The sequence below is a fragment of the Podarcis vaucheri genome, assembly GCF_965113315.1.
Source record: "Podarcis vaucheri genome assembly, chromosome: 7".
NCBI lineage: Eukaryota > Metazoa > Chordata > Lepidosauria > Squamata > Lacertidae > Podarcis > Podarcis vaucheri.
Window position 1 is genome coordinate 62,384,318 of NC_138765.1, and position 20,377 is coordinate 62,404,694.

Consider the following 20,377-nt stretch of genomic DNA (forward strand, 5'->3'; position numbering starts at 1 on the left):
AGGGAAGAGGAGCAGTATTTTCTTATAATACTTGGAAACAGCATCATTTTTATTAGAGCAACTGATGAAGGTGGAAGCCAACATGTTTCGCTTTAAGAAATTAAATTTTCTGTTTTCTACTCACTGTAATAAATACAAACAAACAAACACACTTTTCTTTTTCTTTAAAAAGAGGCCATGACCTAAACCCGTCTCCAGAGGGCAGCCTACGCCGGCAAACTGCATTTTATAAACAAGAAACAAGCCCTGATTTTCTCCCCAGCCTCATGTATCCTACCTCAAAAATGAGAAACAGCCGGGAGAAGTGTCCTGTCCCTGGCAATGTTGCCAGGATGTATATGTAGATGATCAGCCTTTTGGGGGAAGGTTTAAAAATGGAACGCCTTTGGTCCTGGGGGGATTTCCTCCCTCTGTGTTAAGAGATGCAGGAGACAAATAGATACTAATTAGCTGTGGAGAGAGCCTTGTGGCTCCCTGACCTTTCGCTCTAATCCATTTGGAACGGAGCACCCTATTGAAATATGTTTGTGCCAAGGCAGGACAGTCAGTGTAGCTCAGGCTGCTGCATGATGCCTCTGCGGCTGGAGACCTTGACAGATCCATAAGTGTATGTTCCCCTTTTCCCCTTTCCCCCTGATAACAGTTTGCAACAGTCCTTTTACATCTTTGTTTTGTAATTTAAGGCTTCTGCCCTCCCAGCCCATCTTCCAGGCTTTCAGTGTTGCGCTGCATTCCTTCGTCCCCTCTGCTGCTCCTCGGAAGTGCTATATGCTGGTATCCAATGCGGCTTTGGTGCACGGATGGAAGACGAATGAAAGGGTAGGTACCAGTGGAACGGGCAATGCTGGCTTTTCATTCTATTTGTGGCTCTTTCAGGCATATTTCTTGCGAATCATGAATGTGACGTTGCAGCCTGGGGCCCCCTTCCAGGCTGGTGTTTTTCTGCAACATGCAATCGTAATGGATTAGTGGTGGAATTATCCCGGGCCGTCCACACATTGTGCTGCTTTCTTAGCATTCCTGTTGAGATGCGACAGGTGCACGCAATCTTCACTTTCTGGAAACAATTGAAGACATGCTTGTTCTGACATGCTTTCCCAGGATCAAAGCAGTTTGATCAAAAAGGATAAAATGATATATTTTTTTCCAATAAAAACAATGGACAACAATAATTGAAAGCAATTGAACAAATTTAAAGCAGCAATAAACAAATAACTGAAATAAGCATGAACATTCTGGCTATCTTGGTAGGCTTGTCTAAAGAAAAATGCTTTCAGCAGGAGCTCAAAAGAGTACAGTGAAGGTTGGTATCAATAGGCAGGAAGTTCCAAAGTGGGTTCTTCTGTCTTGATTTAAATATATATGTTTCTGTGTTTGCAACTCTTTTTACGTGTAAATCGCCTTGTGGCGGTGGTTTAGAAGATGATTAATAAATCAGTAACAACCACAATATAATGTTTTGTAATACCTCCTTAATGTTGTTGCATTATTGCCATCTGGAGGGACACTCTTGTTCCACAAAGAGTGGAAGGAAAAACAATAACTCCAGAACCCTGGCAGTATGAAAAGTTAGAGGATTTTATCAGGAAGTTGTAGGACACACAATGATTGCAAATGAAGCCGTCTGTCCACCCTGGAACTTTTGCAGACACAAAGAGTAGGCAAAGTGGGATTGCATCTCTCTGCCCTGAATGTCAGCACAAATCATGTGTCTCTTATTCCCATCTAGTTCCACTCTTTGAATTCTACCGTCACGCTGTCTCATTGTAACAGGAGCAGGAAATTATGGGTTGGGTCCAGAGATCCCTAAACGGAAGTCTGCTCATGAACCAGCGTTCTTTCATCTCCTGCAAGTGGAAGGGTGCCGTGTGTGTGTGTGTGTGTGTGTGTGTGGTACTGCCATTTTTATGGAAAATGGCAAGGGGGCTGCAGGCAGCAGTGAAATATTTGTGTAAGTCTCTGCTGGATTGCAGTCTCTTCTGCAAATGGAAGGGCACTCTCGTTTGGATATCCGAGTCTATGGGTTTCAAACCATAACCAGACACCGGTTTGCAATTCTGATTTGCAGGGCAGTTGTAAACTACAGCTTGGCAGTTCAGATGCAATGACAAACTATGGTTTGCCACAAACCAGGAAGTAGTACAAAATGAGAAGGAAACTTTGTATGAGCTTTAGACTTCCAGGTACCTTTGTGTAGCACCAAACTATGGACTAGCCTTTGTCTTGGGAATTTGATGGCTTGACTTTGCTGGTGCATATTTTTGAAATGTTATTAAAGTCTAGTGTTTGGGAGCCGTTCTGTTTGGAGTAGGTGGCATAAGACTTAAAAAAAAAAAAATCAGTATCTGAAATGATCTGTGCTGCAAAACCTCTCTTGGAAGCAGTTCTCTCACAGCCATGTTCCTGCTTCCAATATTCTCTTGGGAACAGTGTGGGTTAACAGATTTGTAACGCCAAATGAAGAACATGCTGGCCATTTGACTTTTCCTCCCAAATGCCAAACACGTTTGCTTTCTCCCTGCCTGCCTCTTTTCGAATCTGAGAAATATGAAGAGGAACAACATATTCTGGCTTGCAGAAGATAAAGCAGAATGGCTCAGAGAAGCTGATCGATCAGTGGAATTATCTCCACGAATTGCATGTAAGACATGCATTGATTGAAGACAATGCAGGACGGTCGAGGTGTCCTTTTACACTAGCATTCTCTATTTAGAGCCGCTAATGGAGGGTGGCAGGGTGGTGAGTGTGTTTGTTCCAGCCTGGCTGCCAAATTTCCTAACGGGGACCCACTCGATCACGCAAGCCTTGTCCTTTTTCTTCTTTGGCACTCGCTAGTTCTACGTGCATTTGCCGCTATCTGAACGCCTCTCCTCTGCAAAGCACAGGATAATAGTGTTATTTGCAAACAAAAATATTGACTTGCCTCAAGTGCCCCTATCTAAACATGGTTGTTTATCACATTTGCATCACTTCCTTCAATAAGCTCTTTTTTTTCTGCGGGTGGAGCTTAATGGCTAAGATCTATGATCCAGGAAGTTCGCTGTCTGAATTTTGCCTCTGTCGCTAGGGAATGAGACTGATGCACATAGCTTCAGCTGAGAGCGGCAGGAAGCTGGTTTGTAGCAAAACAGCCCATTGTTCCATTTTGTTCAGTACTATCTAAACCAGGGTTCCCCAAACTTGGGTCTCCAGCTGCTTTTGGACTACAATCCCCACCATTCCTGCCCACTGGTCCTGCTAGCTTGGAGTTATGGGAGTTGTAGTCCAAAAACAGCTGGATACACAAGTTCAGGAAACACTGATACACTCACAGGGAATGGCTCTCCAGGGTTTCAGACAGGGGCCTTTTCCAGCACTAGCTAGACATGCTGGTTCTTGAACCTGGGACCTTTTGCATGCAGCTGTGAAGAGCCTTCTGGAAACCATTCACTTCAGGTTTCTATTTGTTTATTTGTCATTTAATCTCAATCAGACAGAGGTACATCTTAGCTGTGGTTAGTGGAAACAAGGTGTCCTCAAGCCATCGTTCATGGGGGTGGGGAGGGCTATCAGTGGCTACTAGCCATGATGGCTATGCTGTGCCTCCACATCTGGAAGCATCTGCTTGGCTATTGTGTGAACTTTGGCCTGATCCAGCAGGCTCTTCTTATGAGAAATTAAATTCAGTTTTCATTTAATGGTGCACTTGCCATTCGTACAATATACCCTTCCAAAACGACATAGCCCTCCTTCAAGAGTTGCACATGAGATGCCAAGAGAAACTGAGATTGACATAGTTGCCCTAGGAGAAACAAGCTAGCCTGGCCCAGTGGATTAAAACTGCCTCAGAGACAAGCACTCTGGGTAGTTTGAGGTAAGTGTCCCCACCTCCCAACTCGGGGCATCATGTGGGGGTGGGGGTGGGGGCGGGGAGAATCAGCCCTCCCTGTGTTTCGAGGCCTCATGACTATTCCTATTGAGCACTTGTATTGTCAATCAGCCTATTCAGTCCTATGCACTGTGTTTCACAGGCACAAGGAAGCCCGTCCCTCACCCTCAAGGGCAAATAAGCATTGTGAAAAGGAGAGAGAAGTATTGGGGATGGAGGGATATGGGCCAGTGGAGTCACACCCTTATTCAAAAGTTAGGTCTTCATTGTTGGCAATGAGGATCAAGAGAATTTCTGGCCAACTCAATGGATTCTGTACAGTGATAGCATAGCAAACCATAGTTTGGTGTTACAAGAATGGGCATGGCCTCCCACTGGGCTCACACTTCCCTTCCTCCGGTGTAGTCAAAAAGAGAGCAGAAGCTTTCCCTTCTGTTTAGTGCGTTGCCTGAACCCTCATCTGTGCCTAACCATAACTATGGTTGATGAAAACAAGGCAGATTCATAAGCTTCACAAGTTTCCAGCAACTGGTATTCAGACACTGCCTCTGACTGTGGAGGCAGAGCACAGCCATGCTGAGTAGCCAACAACATTATTATTTTTTTATTATTTATTGAATCTATATACCGCCCTATACACGGAGGTCTCGGGGCGGTTCACAGAACAAAATCAAAATATAAAACCACAAAATATATAATCAAAATAAAAACCCAATAACCCCCTTCTCCTCCATGAATTTGTCTAATCCTCTTTTAAAGCCAACCAAGTTGCTTCTTGCTCATCCTTATACCTTTCACACACATTTTTTGCTCATCCAATAGCCAAATTACAAGGGGTAACAATGTGGAGGGGGGAGGGTGCCCTCTTGGGGGGGGGGCTTCAAATTAACAGCATCCTCTGTTTTTGCACCCACAGACTTTATCAGTGACCCAGGAAGTGAGCTGTAGGAATACAGATAAAAGCCAGGGCTTGGGAGATAAGGAAGTGGCTGAAATGCCTTGTGTAGTGGCAGATAAAGCGGAATGCCTGTTATGGCAATGTCCACAGAGGCTTTGTTTCTTAATGCAGTCAATAGCTGCAGGGTGCCTTGGTGGTTTGGCCCAGCAACAAGGCCAAAGGGGGAGGGAATGGGGACGCTGTATCAAGGATCCCCGTTGCATAAGACGCTTCGCTTGAACATGGGAGGGTCTTGCGTTTCCGATTACATAAAGAAGTTTGCGGTAAGCAAACATATATATTTATATATTTGTAAATATATATATTTTTAAAAGTAACTTTAAAAACTGCTTGTATGTGAGGTCTAATTGACTGTGTCACATTTTGTCTCAGATATCCAGACCCTTTCCAAGTTAGTCATTTTCCAAGTGACCTAGAGATGTGTGCTGGTTTTAGTTTTAATTGTATGTTACATTTTTTTTTTTTTTGTAAATCTCATTGATGTGCACTGTTTTGATGCATGCTACGCTGCAGTCCTGTCTGATGAATAGTGGCATAAGAGAGGACCAGATTGATAATAATGAATAAAAAGTCATAAATACAACAAGGGATCTGTGTGTGTGTTTGTCCAGAATGGATCCTATTTAAATTACGTATTTTCATTTTGTTCTGCTTTTCTTCCAAATCTTATCACCATTGTGTTGTTGTTTTCCTCTGTCCTGTCCTATATGTGTTAATAATACATCATCATTGGAGGTTGGGGAGTAAGGTCTGGAATGGTTTCACTGGAAAACTGTCACAAATCATGCAAAGAGAGGGATGAACTTCAAGGAGTTTCCTGCTGAAAACTGTTCAGTTATTCTTCTTTTTGCCCAAGAAAGCAACACAGCATAAAATGAAAATCAGATAGGTGGGACTTGGGGAAGCCCACTTAACAATGTTTAGAAAAATAAGGATATGACAAGAATTTGTTTGTATTGTTTGTCTTTTCTGTTTGTGTTTTTTATTTGTGTTATAAAATGAATAAAAAATTTTGGGAAAGAAAGAAAGTACGGTAAGAAAGTTAGATTCTTTGTTTCTAGTTTTTCTCTGAGTATGTCACTTAATCATTTATCAGAGATGGCAGGGAGAGAGGGAGCTTTTGAGGGGTGGGGAATGAGTAATAACCTTGGTGGTTTACTTAAAGGATAGAAACCTTTGCTTTTAAATGTGCATTCCTCTAATCCTGGGATTGGGGACCTTGTGACGCTCCAGATGTTGTTGAGCTCCATCACTCATCAGAACCAGCCAGTAAATCTAGAAGTGAGAGTTGTAGTGGAGGCCTAAAGTTGTCCATAGTTTTTCTAATCCCTTAAATCCACAATTTATTTTCAGCGAAGAACAGTAATGCAGCTAGGGCTGGACTTTGGTGCTAAAATTCTAGGCCCCACAGCCCTTCCCTGCTCTACCCACAAATGACCACCCGGTTAAAGGCAGATGGTGTGGCAGTTGCAAATAGGCTTCATATCAGCACCTGACTTGGCACTGATATCGTAGAATATCAGTTGTCTCCATCACTGTCATTTTATAATTGACGGGCAACCAGCCAACTATAGAGATGTTATGGTAGTTACAGGTGCTCCTCCAGTGGTGTAGCGTGGGTTGTCAGCACCCGGGGCAAGGCAAGTAATTTGCACCCCCTAACCTGTGGATTTGTGCCCCCTAACCCTAACCCCCAGATGTTGCGCCCGGTGCGGCCGGCCCCCCCCCCGCACCCCCCACGCTACACCACTGTGCTCCTCTTACGGTTTTCACCTTGAAAATATATCATACTTTTCTACATCAGAATGAGGGCTTATTTCCAAGCAAATGTGTTGATCGTTAGATGGCCACCAACTTGGATGTCTTTAAAAGAGGGTTGGACAAAGTCATGGAGGGTAACGCTACCAATGGCTGCTAGCCACAATGGCTCGGCTCCGCCTTCACTGTTGGAGGTAGCCATGCTTCTGACTACCAGTTGCGGGAAACCACAGGAGGGGAGAGGGCTCTTGCGCTGGGGGCTGCTTGTGGGTAGGTAAGAAATAAAGTAGACAGGAATATTTGTGGTAGAAAAAGTTGCAGAATTTTGGCAAGGAGTTGATTGGAAGTGAAACAGTATGTCTACCCTTAAATTTTTGCAGGTACAAACAATATTGAAAACTTCAGAGCATGGGAAGTCACCCAAAAGATATATAATTTGGCATTGAATATTTGTTGTTGGTTTTTTATTGTATCATAATTTGGAATGTTTTAATGTGGCTTTTATAGGATTGTTAAAATGGAAAATTTAATAAATATTATTTAAAAAAGAAAAAAAGAAAACACATCATGCATAACTGCCCCAATACAAATGATCATGGATGCACAATGGAAAGGGCATCTGAAGGGACCATTAATGGCCTAACTCCAGTGTCATGGTAAACCAAACCATGGTTTACCTGGGACCACATGAATGCAGCTTCCTAGAGCAGTGTTTCCCAACCGGTGTTCCGCGGCACACTAGTGTGCCGTGAGACACCGGCTGGTGTGCCGTGGGAGGGAGGCGGGCGAGTCGGGCGGCGAGAGGCGGCGGCGGCGAGGATCCGCGTTGAGCCGGGGGCGGCTCCGCGGTGGTGGTGCCGAGCGGCGGGGCAGCGCGCGCAAAAGGGAGGAGCGCGAGACAGCGGAGGAGGAGGAGGCCGGCATGTCCGGGCAGCAGCAGCAACAGCAGCAGCAGCAACTCCCGGCGACGGCTCCTCCTCCGCCCGCTATCGCCGCCACCACCACAACAGCCGCCGCCGCCTCAGCTGCCGCCGTCCCTCAGTCCCTCGCTCTGCTGCCTCCTCCCACCCTGGCAAGGGGAAGGGAAAAAACGTTCACTTTTGTGCGTCCCTCCCGGCGTGATGCTGCGCGCTGACGTCACGGGGCGGGGCTTTAATGGTGGTGTGCCGCGAGATTTTTTTCCGGTAAACAGGTGTGCCGTTGCCCAAAAACGTTTGGGAAACACTGTCCTAGAGAGTCACTTGCAGCCTCATTGCTCCTTCCATAACTTTTTACTTCTACGTCATGCTGAGCTAAGCCAAAGTTTTGCTCCACATGTGCTCTGAACCCAGGCTCATGGGCCCCACCTGCACGTTACATTTTAAGTATCTTCATATGACTTTAAACGGTCATAGGTTCCCTCAAAGAACCGCGGGAACTGTTGTTTGTTAAGGGTGCTGAGAGTTGTTAGGAGACCTCTGTTCCCTGCACAGAACTACAATCTCCAGTGTGGTTTAAAAATTGACCCTCTTCGCAGGGAACTGAGGGATTTTGCCAGGCCTGTAGCTGTTTTTAGAGGCAAGTTGATTCATGTGGAGGCTTCTGTAGGTGGTCAGTTGCTGCTGGCGGACCAGCCCTGGGAATGTGGCTCCAAGTGGGGAGACACCAAAAGGAAGACATCAAAAGAGTTTATCCCTTTTGGGTATCTCCTTTGGGATATGGTGAGGCTGAGAACGTTCCCTTTGATGATGCTTCTGAGGATGGGCTTGCTCCTGGGAGACAGAGAGAAGCAGGTACAAAGATGTGAGTCAACGTGACTTCTACACGAGGGGCAGATGCTGAGGAGCTGTATCTCTGGTGACAGTATGAATGTGGCTTGTGTATGTAATTTCAATATGATTGATGGTGCTTCTGGTGGTTTTTGCTCTTTTATATTTGTATTAACTTATTGTATTTATTTATTGTGCATTTGCATTTACTGTACTTCTATTATATCCTGTATTTATTTTAATTGGTTTCCTGCTTGTGTGTTGGGGGGGCAGTTTGGGCAAAAAGCAGTACAGTGGTACCTCTGGTTACAAACTTAATTTGTTCTGGAGGTCTGTTCTTAACCTGAAAACGTTCTTAACCTGAGGTACCACTTTAGCTAATGGGGCCTCCCACTGCCGCCATGTGATTTCTGTTCTCATCCTGAGGTAAAGTTCTTAACCCGAGGTACTACTTCCGGGTTAGTGGAGACTGTAAGCCGAAGCATTTGTAACCTGAAGCGTTTGTAACCTGAGGTACCACTGTATATAAATAAACCAATGAATGAATACTGTGGTTAGGTGATCAGAAACTCTTGCTTCTCTACTAGAAATCACCCAGAGATCTACCAGTAGATTCAGATTTACCTTCTGTGCACACCTGTGGTAAATAAAATAGTCTTCATTGCCTTTCCTACAGCAGACAGTGAAGGAACCAGGCATATCATTCTTGAGAGCTCATTAGCCAAATCCAGATGTTGCAAGGCACCAGTTGGCAAAGTATTAAGATCCAAGAACTTCTTCTCAAAATACCAGTAGCTTTTAAAAATTAATTAAGCTGTGAATGAAAGAGTTCTTGGTCTGAATTGCATCTCTGCTGTGAATGCGCTGGATATTCTTCTTGGAAGGACTTGGACCCCTGCCCCCACAGCAAGAAGATAATGGTCTTGGCCTACCTCATAGGGTCGTTGTGAGGTTTGCGACAAGAGAACCAATGTGCTGTGCTTTGAATGCTTGACAGCTAAGTATTGCTGTTGCCAGGCATGACTGCTCCTCTGCTCAAGCTGTTACCCCTTCCTTGGCTCTCTGTTGTTGTGGAACTGCCGAGCCTAAGCTTCAACTGATAAATTATTCTTGTACGTGCGACTGACGTCAAATGAAAATGTCACAGAGATCTAAGTTGGCAGGTGAGCATGTGCCAGAGAGCACACACTGAGAGGAAGGTTGTGGGAGACCCGGGTATCGAAAGGGACTGCTTGGGGAGCTATTCCCATGGTTGGTGTGGTGGCTGGGAGCTGTCCCTGCCCCTCCAGGAAATACTCCAGTTACTGCTAATGGAAAGAAGATACTGACACACACACACTCTCTCTCTCTTTCTCTCTCTCACACACGCACACACACACACCTCGGTACAGATGGAACTACCGAAACAAACACATAATCAAAAGCTTGTAAGAATTAGCCTGGCCCAATGATTTCAGCGAGATTCAGGTGCTGCAAACATTTCCAGCGTTAGAGCCTCAGTAATTTTTGTGGGAAAATCATTTTTGAGGGCTAATTATTTTACCGTTAATTGTGGAAACAATGTTGACATGCCATTCTGCAGAGATTTTCTCTCCCCCGTTTTCCTTTTACACTGGGGGCTCTCTTGGCACCGAATGAAGAATTCAGTTTGAGTTGTTTCAGTTGACAAAGGCATGCTGGCAGTAGATATATACTCCATATCGCTGTCATGACTGTCTATTTTTAAATTTCAACTGCTGGCCAAGTTTGGGCGCGGAAGGCATGTATGTGTTTTGATCATTGTGCGCGCATTTCTGCTTTCACAATGCTGGCTTCTTTTAGGCCATACCATGTTGTATCCAGCTCAATTCCATCCTTTCCTTTTGGGACGAAGCAAAGCATTTTATGTCGTTTCAGTGCACACCGCTGGCCTTCCCCAAGGAGTAGGGGAAAAACAGCAAAACATTCTTGCCCTCTCCTTTCTCTGGGTGGGGATGTCTGCTACATGACCATTGCCAATTCTCAACATGGTTATCAACAGCCTCTCAAGGAAAGAATTTTAAACGATTCTGTGACGTCAGAAGGCCAAGAGGGAGGGGGAGACATCCCTCAAGCCCACCGCCAAGTTAAGATCATCATTATAAGCCTGCAGGAGGAATATCTTACATAGCAGCTAATTAGTGACGCCCTCACAAAGTGTTCTAGAATTTTCCTTCCTTTCCAACTCGAGATGGAATTTCATAGAGCTATCCTCTAATTTCAACAAGTAATGGGGCTACCTGCCTAATCCATTTTTTATTTTTTTTGCCACAATGTCTGAAAGCAACCAGGAGATCGACGAAGAGTTTGTAAATAAGTCACAGGTTACGAAAGGGAACAGTTTAAGCACAATGGACCAAAAACTGAACCTTCTCAACGAGAAAGTAGACAAACTGCTGAATTTTCAAGAAGACATGACGGGAAAGCTTCAGAAGGTTAACCAAGGGATCGATGATTTGGGGAAAGGCCTTCACAGGCTCACCGTCTCACGGACGCCTGCCGACCAGATCGGTGGAGTAAAAAGGGGCCTGAAATTTGAAGATGGGGTTCACCAAATGGACACCCAAAGCACATGTACCGAGATCCTGAAGCTTATAAAAGTGACCCACCAAGATGCTTCAAAGTACAGGGAGAGGCTGGAGAAGATGGAGAAAATGGTGGACTCGGTGGACAAGGTTGTGAAATGTTTGGGGGAGACTTTCAAAAACTCAAAGGTGGTGGATTTTATCCTGAAGGGTGTTGTCCCTTGGCCGAAAGGGAGCCTGGTTGAAACCGCAGAAGAGGTGAGTCCCCCTCTCCCCACGTTGCTTGTTCAAGACCTCCTGCATCAGTAGAAATCTTATCACATTTATTTAGTGGGATGGGGAACCCATGACCCTCCAGGTGGTGTTGGCCTCTATCAGTCCCAGCTAGCATGATCAATGGCCAGCAATGTATGATTTTATATTCCAGACAACTGGTCTTCAACTGATGAATCAGGACCTTGAAGTGGTAAAAATATATGAAAATATTAAAACAGAAAACCAAGTATACATAAGTAAGGAACATATTTTCAATATTTGCTGGATTAATATTTCCCATGGGCAGCTGGCTGACCACTGAAAGAAACTGGATGTAATGTTGATAGTTTTTGAATAAAATTGTTTGTGCCCTGGAACTGTAGGATTCAATGCTAAGTTTAGCATTCTCTCTGTCATGGTATTCTGCCCATCCTTTCATATGATTATACTTCCTGAAAGAGAAATAATTTTTTAGTTTTCAGGCAGACATATTCTATAAGCCTTTACATTCTTTTTTTGTCTCTGTTTATGAATTGCTAAAAGAGCTGTCTTGACACATAGCACCACTGTTTCATTGTATTTGTTTATGTGTTCAGTTAATTTTATATGTTTTGCCTTTGTTACATGTTGTCTAAATTTCGGTAAGTCATCACCAAGAGGGCTGGAGCAGATCGCTCCCCCCCCCCCCCGATCCAGACGATCTTTCCTTAAGTTCTTTGGTCTGGATAGACCTGTTGAGATTCATTTGTAGCAGGAGACGGCGTCAGTATTATCAAGTGTAACAGTATAAGCAAGGGGGTGCAGGCCTGGTGTGCATGTGCGCACGCACAAAAATCACCCCAGAAACATGTCTCCAGTTATCTGTGTAAGGTCGTGAGTTTAGACAAGAGCTGGGAGCTGAGTAGTAGGAGAAATGGCAAGGCGGTATGAAGGTAGACTGCTGGAGATTATAGGGTGCATGGTATATGCATGTGGCAATGTGCTGCAGCTGTCACGGCAAGATCAAACTGCAAGAGAAGCTTCTAGACCTCATGGCACTATGGCACAAACATGTGCATTCCCCCCCCCCCGCCCTTCCTCCTCGCCTCACTCTGGATGCTTTAAGTACTTGGGTCATGTAAAATGTAGTCGTTTCTAATATGTCTATTGTAGTACAGTGGTACCTCGGGTTAAGTACTTAATTCGTTCCGGAGGTCTGTTCTTAACCTGAAACTGTTCTTAACCTGAAACACCACTTTAGCTAATGGGGCCTCCTGCTGCTGCCGCGCTGCCAGAACACAATTTCTGTTCTCATCCTGAAGCAAAGTTCTTAACCTGAAGCACTATTTCTGGGTTAGCGGAGTGTGTAACCTGAAGCGTATGTAACCTGAAGCGTATGTAACCCGAGGTACCACTGTAAAGTGATTTGTGTGTGTGTGTTGCTGACACAGCTCCTTGACAAGGGCAACTCTAGGTAAGCCTCCAGCCTAATGTTAAACATGCAGGGAGTTTCAAACCACTGGTGCTGCTACACCGAAAGATGCAACTCTGAACGCAGGCAGAACAAACAGCCTTGCAGAAATGTTCATTGCACACATCGAAGTGGTGGAGCAAGGAGGTCGAGAAACCACCTCCTCTTACTTGCTGTGCAGTGATATGGATTGGGTCCAGAGGGAGAGGGCAACGGAAGGAGCACTGATTTCCATGGCAAGGACACTGAGGCCATTTTGACCAAACGCTTCCCAGCCCGAATCTGAAAATGACACCAAGGGAAGTAAATGAGGAGAAAGGTTATTTAACCTTTGCAAGTTAACCGTGGCAAGTGGGTGGCTATTAGCCGCAATGGCTATGTTCCCCCTCCATTATTGGATGAAGCCCTAAATGGCCTCGGTCCTGTATACCTGAAGGAGCATCTCCACCCCCATTGTCCAGCCCAGACACTGAGGTCCAGCTCCGAGGGCCTTCTGGAAGTTCCCTCGCTGTGAGAAGTGAGGTTATAGGGAACCAGGCAGAGGGCCTTCTCGGTAGTGGTGCCTGCCCTGTGGAACACCCTCCCAGCAGATGTCAAGGCAATAAGCAACTATTTTACTTTTAAAAGACAACTGAAGGCAGCCCTGTTTAGTGAAGTTTTTAATGTTTGATGCTGTATTGTTTTTAATATTTGGTTGGAAGCCGCCCAGAGTGGCTGGGGAAACCCAGCCAGATGGGTGGGGTATAAATAAAAATTATTGTTGTTGTTATTATTATTATTATTATTATTATTATTATTATTATTATTATTATCCCTCTGAATACCCAGTGGCTGAGAATCACAAATGGGGAGAGTGCAGATGCCCTCAGGTGTTGTTCTGGGCTTCTAGTAGGCAGAGTTCTTCTAATGTTCCTTTGCTCATCCCCGACCACAAGATTTTGGGATGGCCACCGACTTGCATGGCTTGTGGGAGGGAGGGATAAGACAAACTCATGAAGGCTAAGACTTGTCAAGAGCTACTAGTCCTGCTCTTGTACTCATTGCCTGCCACTGAGGCATCTGGTTGGCCCCTGGTTGGTTGGGAGAACAGAATATGGGACTAGATGGGCCATTGGCCCTGATCCAGCAGGCTCTTCTTACATTGACCGGACTTTCCCTTTCCCCCCTTTTAGACTAAAGATAAACCAGAAGAAAAAGGTGCAAAAGGGAAGCATGCACCTAGCAGCAAAGGAATCCAGGCAGAAGGCAAGTACTCCTTGAAAGGTATCTATAAATGTATCACACTGAACAGATTTGCAGAGCGGGCACAGCGTCGATTGCTGAGAAATTTCATGGCACTTTGGTCAATATCAGGACCTTCACTCAAGTTGGGGTCTTAATAAGATAAGAAATGCAACAAATGAGCTAAATGTTTATTTTATTTCTTGATTTCAAATATTCGTTCTACACCTTTAGGTGCCAGACAAAAACATTTCTCTTTAACCTGGCCTTTGGTTGCTCGACATCCAATGCCCTTTTAAAATGTGTGTGTGTGTGGAGTTATTGGGTTGTTTTTGTTTTTATTGTGATTTTATCTCATGAACTGCCCTGAGATCTTTGTGTATAAGGTGGTATACTACTACTACTACTACTACTACTACTAATAATAATAATAATAATAATAATAAATGTAGTGCACACACAGAATGGAAGGCGAGATGTGGTTGTGGCACCCAATTTTGGCCTCGCACAGGGCACCGCTGAAATTTGAAAGACCAGAGTCTACCCCTGATACCACTTTACAGTAGCTGCTCCCAAAGAATCCTGGGAACTGCATTTGTTTCTGTTTCTCTCTTTTTAAAAAAATAGTGTCCAGTGATTCTTACTTTCCTCCCAGAGGTACAATTTTCAGAGTGGTTTAACAGTTGATCCCTCTTCCCAGGGAACTCTGGGAATTGTAGCTCTGAGGGGGAAATAGGGGGCCTCCAAACAACTCTCAGCACCCTTAACAAACTACAGTTCCCAGGCAGCAGATTTGATTCCTACATATAAAATTCTATGATTTAATACTTCCCCCCAGAGAATATACATCCTTATTCAGAGGCTCCCCAAAGTTTTTACAATGAAGACACACCTATCAAGCCTTAGTCTTAAGGACCAACATACACATCCCATGCAACTGATACAGAGAACATCATTTTTAAGATTCTATGGGAGAAGTAATAACTGCTTGAAATGGTGTGGTGCTGCTTTAAATGTACAGTACAAATGAAGCCCTAAGCAGTGCTCTCCTATCTTTTTTCCTTTTTTCTTTTGCAAAGTGGGTCCTCCACCCCATATATACCGCCTTCCACTAATGGTTCATCCAATGCTTTCTCTGTTCGTATCATTTCTGTCCTTAGGAAACAAAAGGGAGAAAAAGTTGGATGGCGGTGATGGAGCATGTGAAAAGGTGAACGTGGCTGGTCCGGTCCTTTCGAAAGTTGACTGCAGTCCACATACAGAACAGCAGACGGCCCAGTTGGAAACCAAAGAAGCTCAGGGACAGGCAGGTGACCCCATAGCTTGCCCAAAGCAAAAGGACACTGCTGGGGTCAGTGCCGTGCTCCAGAACAATGGCCTCTCCTGCGTAAGCAGCGGCAATCCAGCTGGATGCCAGAAGACAGACAAAGCCTCTGGCCTGGAAGATCCTCTTAAGAAGCATGCCAATCCAAAAGCAAAGGGAAATGAAAACGAGGTTTCCCGGCTTGGTGCTCCTTCTGTGAAAACTGTGTCATCTGCCTCTAAGCCTGGTGGTGAAGTTATACGGACAAGGTAATGGCATAGCCTAGAGGTGGGCAAAGCTTTTTCACCTTGCAAACAAGGCTTCCGGGGACTGCGTGCTCATGGTGGTGGTCAGGGATAAAAGTGGGTGGAGCAACAGAGGTGACTCATAATTTTGTAGGGGAGGCTACGTTCCAACCATGCAAAAGCCAGAGCCTTTGAGAGACAGGTCTGTCTCTCCTCCCAGGCAAACAAGGGGCGTGGTTGCAGTTCAAGGACATATTCTAAGCAGACAAAAGTTCTCAAGGGAGGCATCAGCGCAGGGTAGCTGAGGGGTATTACCTGGGGAAGGGGCCTGGGGAAAGTCCTGAGGGCTGGGTAGAAAAGCCCAGAGAGCCACATTCAGACATCGGGTTCCCCACCTTTGGCATAGCTTCTTATTTTCTCGTAAAATGCTTCAGAATGCCAGTTGCTGGAAAACACAGGAGAGAGTGCTCTCATGCTTGGGTCTTGCTTGTGGGTTTCCCATTGCGGGCATCTGGTTGGCAGCTGTGAGAATAGGATGCTGAGCTAGGTGGGTCATTGGCCTAATCCAGCAGGTTCTTCTTACGTTCTTATCTGGACTGGAGGGCACCATGTTGGCCACTCTTGAACTAGAGTACGAAAGCTGTATACAAAATGTGGCCAGGGTGGGGCATTGCTCATGCTACAAGATGCTCTTTAGATCCAGGGTTATATACTTAAAACAAACACACAAAAAAATCCCTCCACTGCAGGCTTTTGGAACAATGTTATTGACAAGTAAATCTATTCAGCAACCAGGGACAGCCTGCGCATGAGGCTAGGGGAAGCAATTGCCTTTGGATGGCAGGCTCTGGACTGTTGCAGAGAGGCAGGGAGAGACAAGGGACTGCAAGTTTGCATAGGTTGTGTCCAGCAGATGGCAGTATTAGAAATACAGGCATTGCACCAAACAGGTTACTTTGTGTTCCTGCCATGTTGAAAACTTGATCAGGCGATACCTTGAATTACGGTCAGATTGGTCATGCTGCAAGAACTGAAGTTTTCACCTTGCAATAGTCTTAAGTGAAGGAAGTATTCTGCAGATTTAATTAGGGTAGGTCAGCCTTCCGCAACCTCTAGGTGTTTGGAACTACAACTCCCATCAGCCTCAGCTGGCACAGCTGCTCTGAATCATATTTCCAGTAGGAAGAAATACCCCCACAAAGGTAATACCTTCATTAGGGCCAGCTAAAACAGTGGCTCCCAAATGGGGCAGTGGGATTATCTAGTAGGGCGCTAAGAGGCAAGGGTTTGGCAGGGAGGTGCTAGAGATGCAAATGACCGTCAGACTTTGAAAAGCTGGTATCAGTGGATCAAGTTCATCCATTTGGTCGATTTAATCAAACTAAATAGTTTTAATTGGATTTTGACTAAATGTGCAATTAATTGTTACTGCTTTGAATTTTATTGTCGTATTATCTTCTTTAGTGGGTTGTGCAGAATGCAATTGTGAACAATGCTTTTCATGGGGTAGGATAGGGAGCACTGAGGATGAGTTTGTGGAACTAAGGGGGAAGTGGCCCAAATAAGTTTGGGAACCACGGAGCTAAAAGTTCACAAGGAAACATCTGAAACTGAAAAGTGTTTGCTCTGCAGGCTTTCGATCAACATGGAAATGAGCGATGCCCAAGACAAAGCGTCGAAGGGGAAAGAAGCTGGTGTTGGAAGTCAAGGAGGCAACAGCAATGGAGCATCAGCAATTTGCCCACCGCTATCAAAAGGTGAAGGAACAAAATGCTTGCCAGACTCTTGTAAAGCTAAGCAGCCCTCGAAGAACAGCAGGGCTGAGCCAGCCCAAGAACCAAGAGGAGCAAAGTCTTCGGATAAGCAATCTGAGCAGGCGCCCAAACTGATGGGTCCTCCTCCTCCATCACCACTTAAGAAGACCGAAGGGAGAGCAGAAGTCAAATGCAAAATGGCTCCATGCCCAAATTCAGTGGCAAGGGACTCTGGGAAAGATCCAGGAGGCAAAGTGAAAGCTCCCAAGGAAATGACAAGGATAACGAAAGACTCTGTGAAAGACGGCAGATTGGAGACTGTGGAATCGGGTAGCTCACCTGCAGAAAGGGAAGAGAGAAGAAGACCCAGTCAGGTTGCCACAAAACCGACTGAAGATGCTGCATCTTTAGCTGCCAGTAAAGTGGAGGAGGTCATCATTGGTAAGAAGCGGGACATGTGCTACCCAGACACGCCTGGGTCACATGGACACTACAAATCTAAAACATTTTGAAAATGATTCAGTGGCATTGAGGAGGGGGTTGGACACTATGTCCATTGAGTGCAGTATTGCCCACACTGACTGGCAGTAGCTCTCCAGGATTTCAGGAAGGGGGTTCTTGTGGTCCTACCTGGAGATGCCAGGAGTTGAATCTGGGACCTTCTGCATGCCAAGCAAATGCTCCACCAGGGAGCTTTGGCTCTTTCCCTTGTAGAGTTTCATTAGCAGTTTCCTATCCACCCACTGGCCAGACCAAGACCTGTTTAGGTCCAGCAAGGGAGGACTTTCATTTTTTATTGGAAATTTGATTTACAACATGACATAACCCCCCCACCCCCCAATACACCTTCATTAAACGTGAACATAACACGGGCTTTCAGACCAGGGGTGGGGTGGGGGGACAGCAGGGGCTTAATTTGCAAATAGTTCATTGAGATGAATTGGTCAATTGTGGCTCCCTTCAGTTTCTCATTTTTCCAATCTTAAATTCTATTCCTTTCATTTCCACTTCACTTTGCATTAAAAAAAAAAAAGTCCCGATGAAAATTCACCGGTATCTTAGTGTTAATTTGGTATGCCACTTTGCCTAACATGCACAAGAGGTTCCTAATGTAATGCATTTTTGCATACTAATATATACATTTTGTATGCACACTTTAACCCCAGTACATACATTTTTGTACACATTCCCTTGGCTGGTGAAAGGCATGGCAAAACTGTGAGGAAGACAATGATTTTCAAGTGGGTGGGACATCACACAATATAGACGTAATTGCCTACAGCGTACAGATACGCTTTTGACATTTTCACCTTGTGTCTTAACAGCCTCTCATGTCAAACTGGTTGGGCAGATTTCGGAAGCACTTGAAGACCTATAAGGCTGCATGGAATAATTAGTTGAGCGGTACTCACCATAACCAGTTATGACCAGATCAAGTTAATAGATTCCGTTGATTTAATACATTTTGTTGATTTATTTAAACTAAATAGTTTTACTTGGCTTTTGACTACATGTGCATGCAAGAAAAACTAGTGCAATAAGCACCATTTGTTTCTGCTTCAGATGACAGCCCTCCGCCTCCTGCTCCTTTTGAACATCGGATCGTGAGCATCAAGCAAACTGAGCTGACGGCGTGTTACTCTGTGTGCCATCACGAAGTCTTGGGAGGGTGAGTCCCGCTAAAACGCCCTCCTTATTATTTTTATATTTTTAAAAATCATACCAGGTATGATAACATCTAAACCCAGGGGTGAGAGACGGGATACGGTTGCCAAACCAGAAGAGTAGGGAAGATCAGTGTTGCCCAAAGTGGGCAGTAGTGGCCTCTGGGGGTTGGTGGGGTTACCTAAGCAAGCAGGTGTGTCAACTTTAATAAAATATTGGAAGGAGGCCCAGGTAAGCCATATGCTGCATAAGCGATCACATGATGTGGTGCATGCACACCAGGCTCCCCCATCAACTTAGGGGGAGCCTGGCCCCCTCAAATATTTTATTGTAGGGCTGAAGATGCCTCAGAGTTGACTCCTAAGCAAGGGGGTGGCAGTGGGGCAGTGGAGATGGAAATGACTATCAGACTTTGAAAAGCTAGTACCACTGGATCAAGTCCATCAGTTCTGTTGAATTAATTCAACTACATCATTTTAATTGGATTTTGAATACATGATAAATTAATTGTCACTGTTTCTATTTTTTTATCATGCTGTTATCTTTATAATTATCATTATTATTCATTTCATTTGTATACCACTTTATATATGTTTTAAAAAATAATCTAAAAGCGGTTTGCAATAAAGCATCCAATGAAACAGTCCAGAATAAAACATTGCTGAAGAAAGTACAGTATAAAATAGAGTACTGTACATTCAAAGCAACTTGATTAACGGGAACCTGAAATACTACCTGAAAAGATTTCAAAACAAAACATTGCCAAGGAGGTGAAGTACAGAATACATTTAACGCAGCAGAGTAAACAACAAACCCAAAACCAATTATCTTAACATTTCAATGGAAAACATTATAAAGAAAGTCAAATGTAAAATGCACATTTAAAACAACATAATTAGTGAGAGAATAAAGCATTATTGTCCAATGATGCTGCTGTTGCTATCAGTCTTGCCAATGTTGGTTCATGTTAGGCAGTGGCTGTCGAAGTTTGGGTTGATGATCTGGGTCTGCACTAAGAGGCAGCTAAGATGGTCTTCCTTAGTGTGTTGTGCAAACCGCAGTTCTGAATAATGCCCTTTTAATTCCCACAGTGGTTTAACAACTAGTCTCTTTTCCTAGGAGACTCTGGAAACTGTGTAGCCGTATGGGTCTCCTAACAACTCTCATAACCCTTAACAAACCAGAGTTCCCAGGATTCTTTAGGGTGGAGCCATGCCTGTTTAAAGTGCTATGATACTGCTTTAAACACATCGTGCAGATGGGGCCTTACTCAGGTCCTTTCATGTGAATGGGTCTATCCTGGGTAGGACTTAGTGGAGAAAACCCTACAATGTTACTTTGACATTTCCCAACATCTGGACTGAGGTTGTAATGTAGAAATTGAGAAGGCCCGCCCGTAGCTATTGATTCTGGCATCATTTAGAAACAAACAGATTTAGCACAGAAATATCCACTCGAAGGAAGCTTCGGTAATGTGTTGCTAAAGGACAGAGACCAGGCGTGTCCAGTTATGGAACCCAACGCAGACCACCGTCAGGTTGTCATTCCACGGTGAAAACGAGGAATACAAATGGGGTGTAATATTTTAACGTAAGCACTGGACAACTGG

The 20,377-nt window shown here is 44.7% G+C and overlaps 1 protein-coding gene across 7 annotated transcripts in view; it reads left to right on the forward strand.

The window, feature by feature from the left end:
* Nucleotides 1-269: 269 nt before the first annotated feature.
* MYLK3 (myosin light chain kinase 3) overlaps nt 270-20,377 on the forward strand; it is a 29,428-nt gene continuing 9,320 nt past the window's right edge. The window contains exons 1-6 of one of the 7 annotated variants that reach the window (XM_082232901.1): nt 270-340; nt 684-819; nt 13,753-13,843; nt 14,962-15,373; nt 16,982-17,544; nt 18,667-18,772. In XM_082232901.1, the coding sequence (XP_082089027.1) occupies nt 285-340; nt 684-819; nt 13,753-13,843; nt 14,962-15,373; nt 16,982-17,544; nt 18,667-18,772 (1,364 nt within the window). In that variant the 5' untranslated portion in view covers nt 270-284. Of the gene's footprint in view, nt 341-456; nt 820-4,937; nt 5,090-10,432; nt 11,134-13,752; nt 13,844-14,961; nt 15,374-16,981; nt 17,545-18,666; nt 18,773-20,377 lie in introns of those variants that run through there. The other 6 variants (XM_082232905.1, XM_082232903.1, XM_082232902.1 and 3 more) reach the window with 6 other exon arrangements.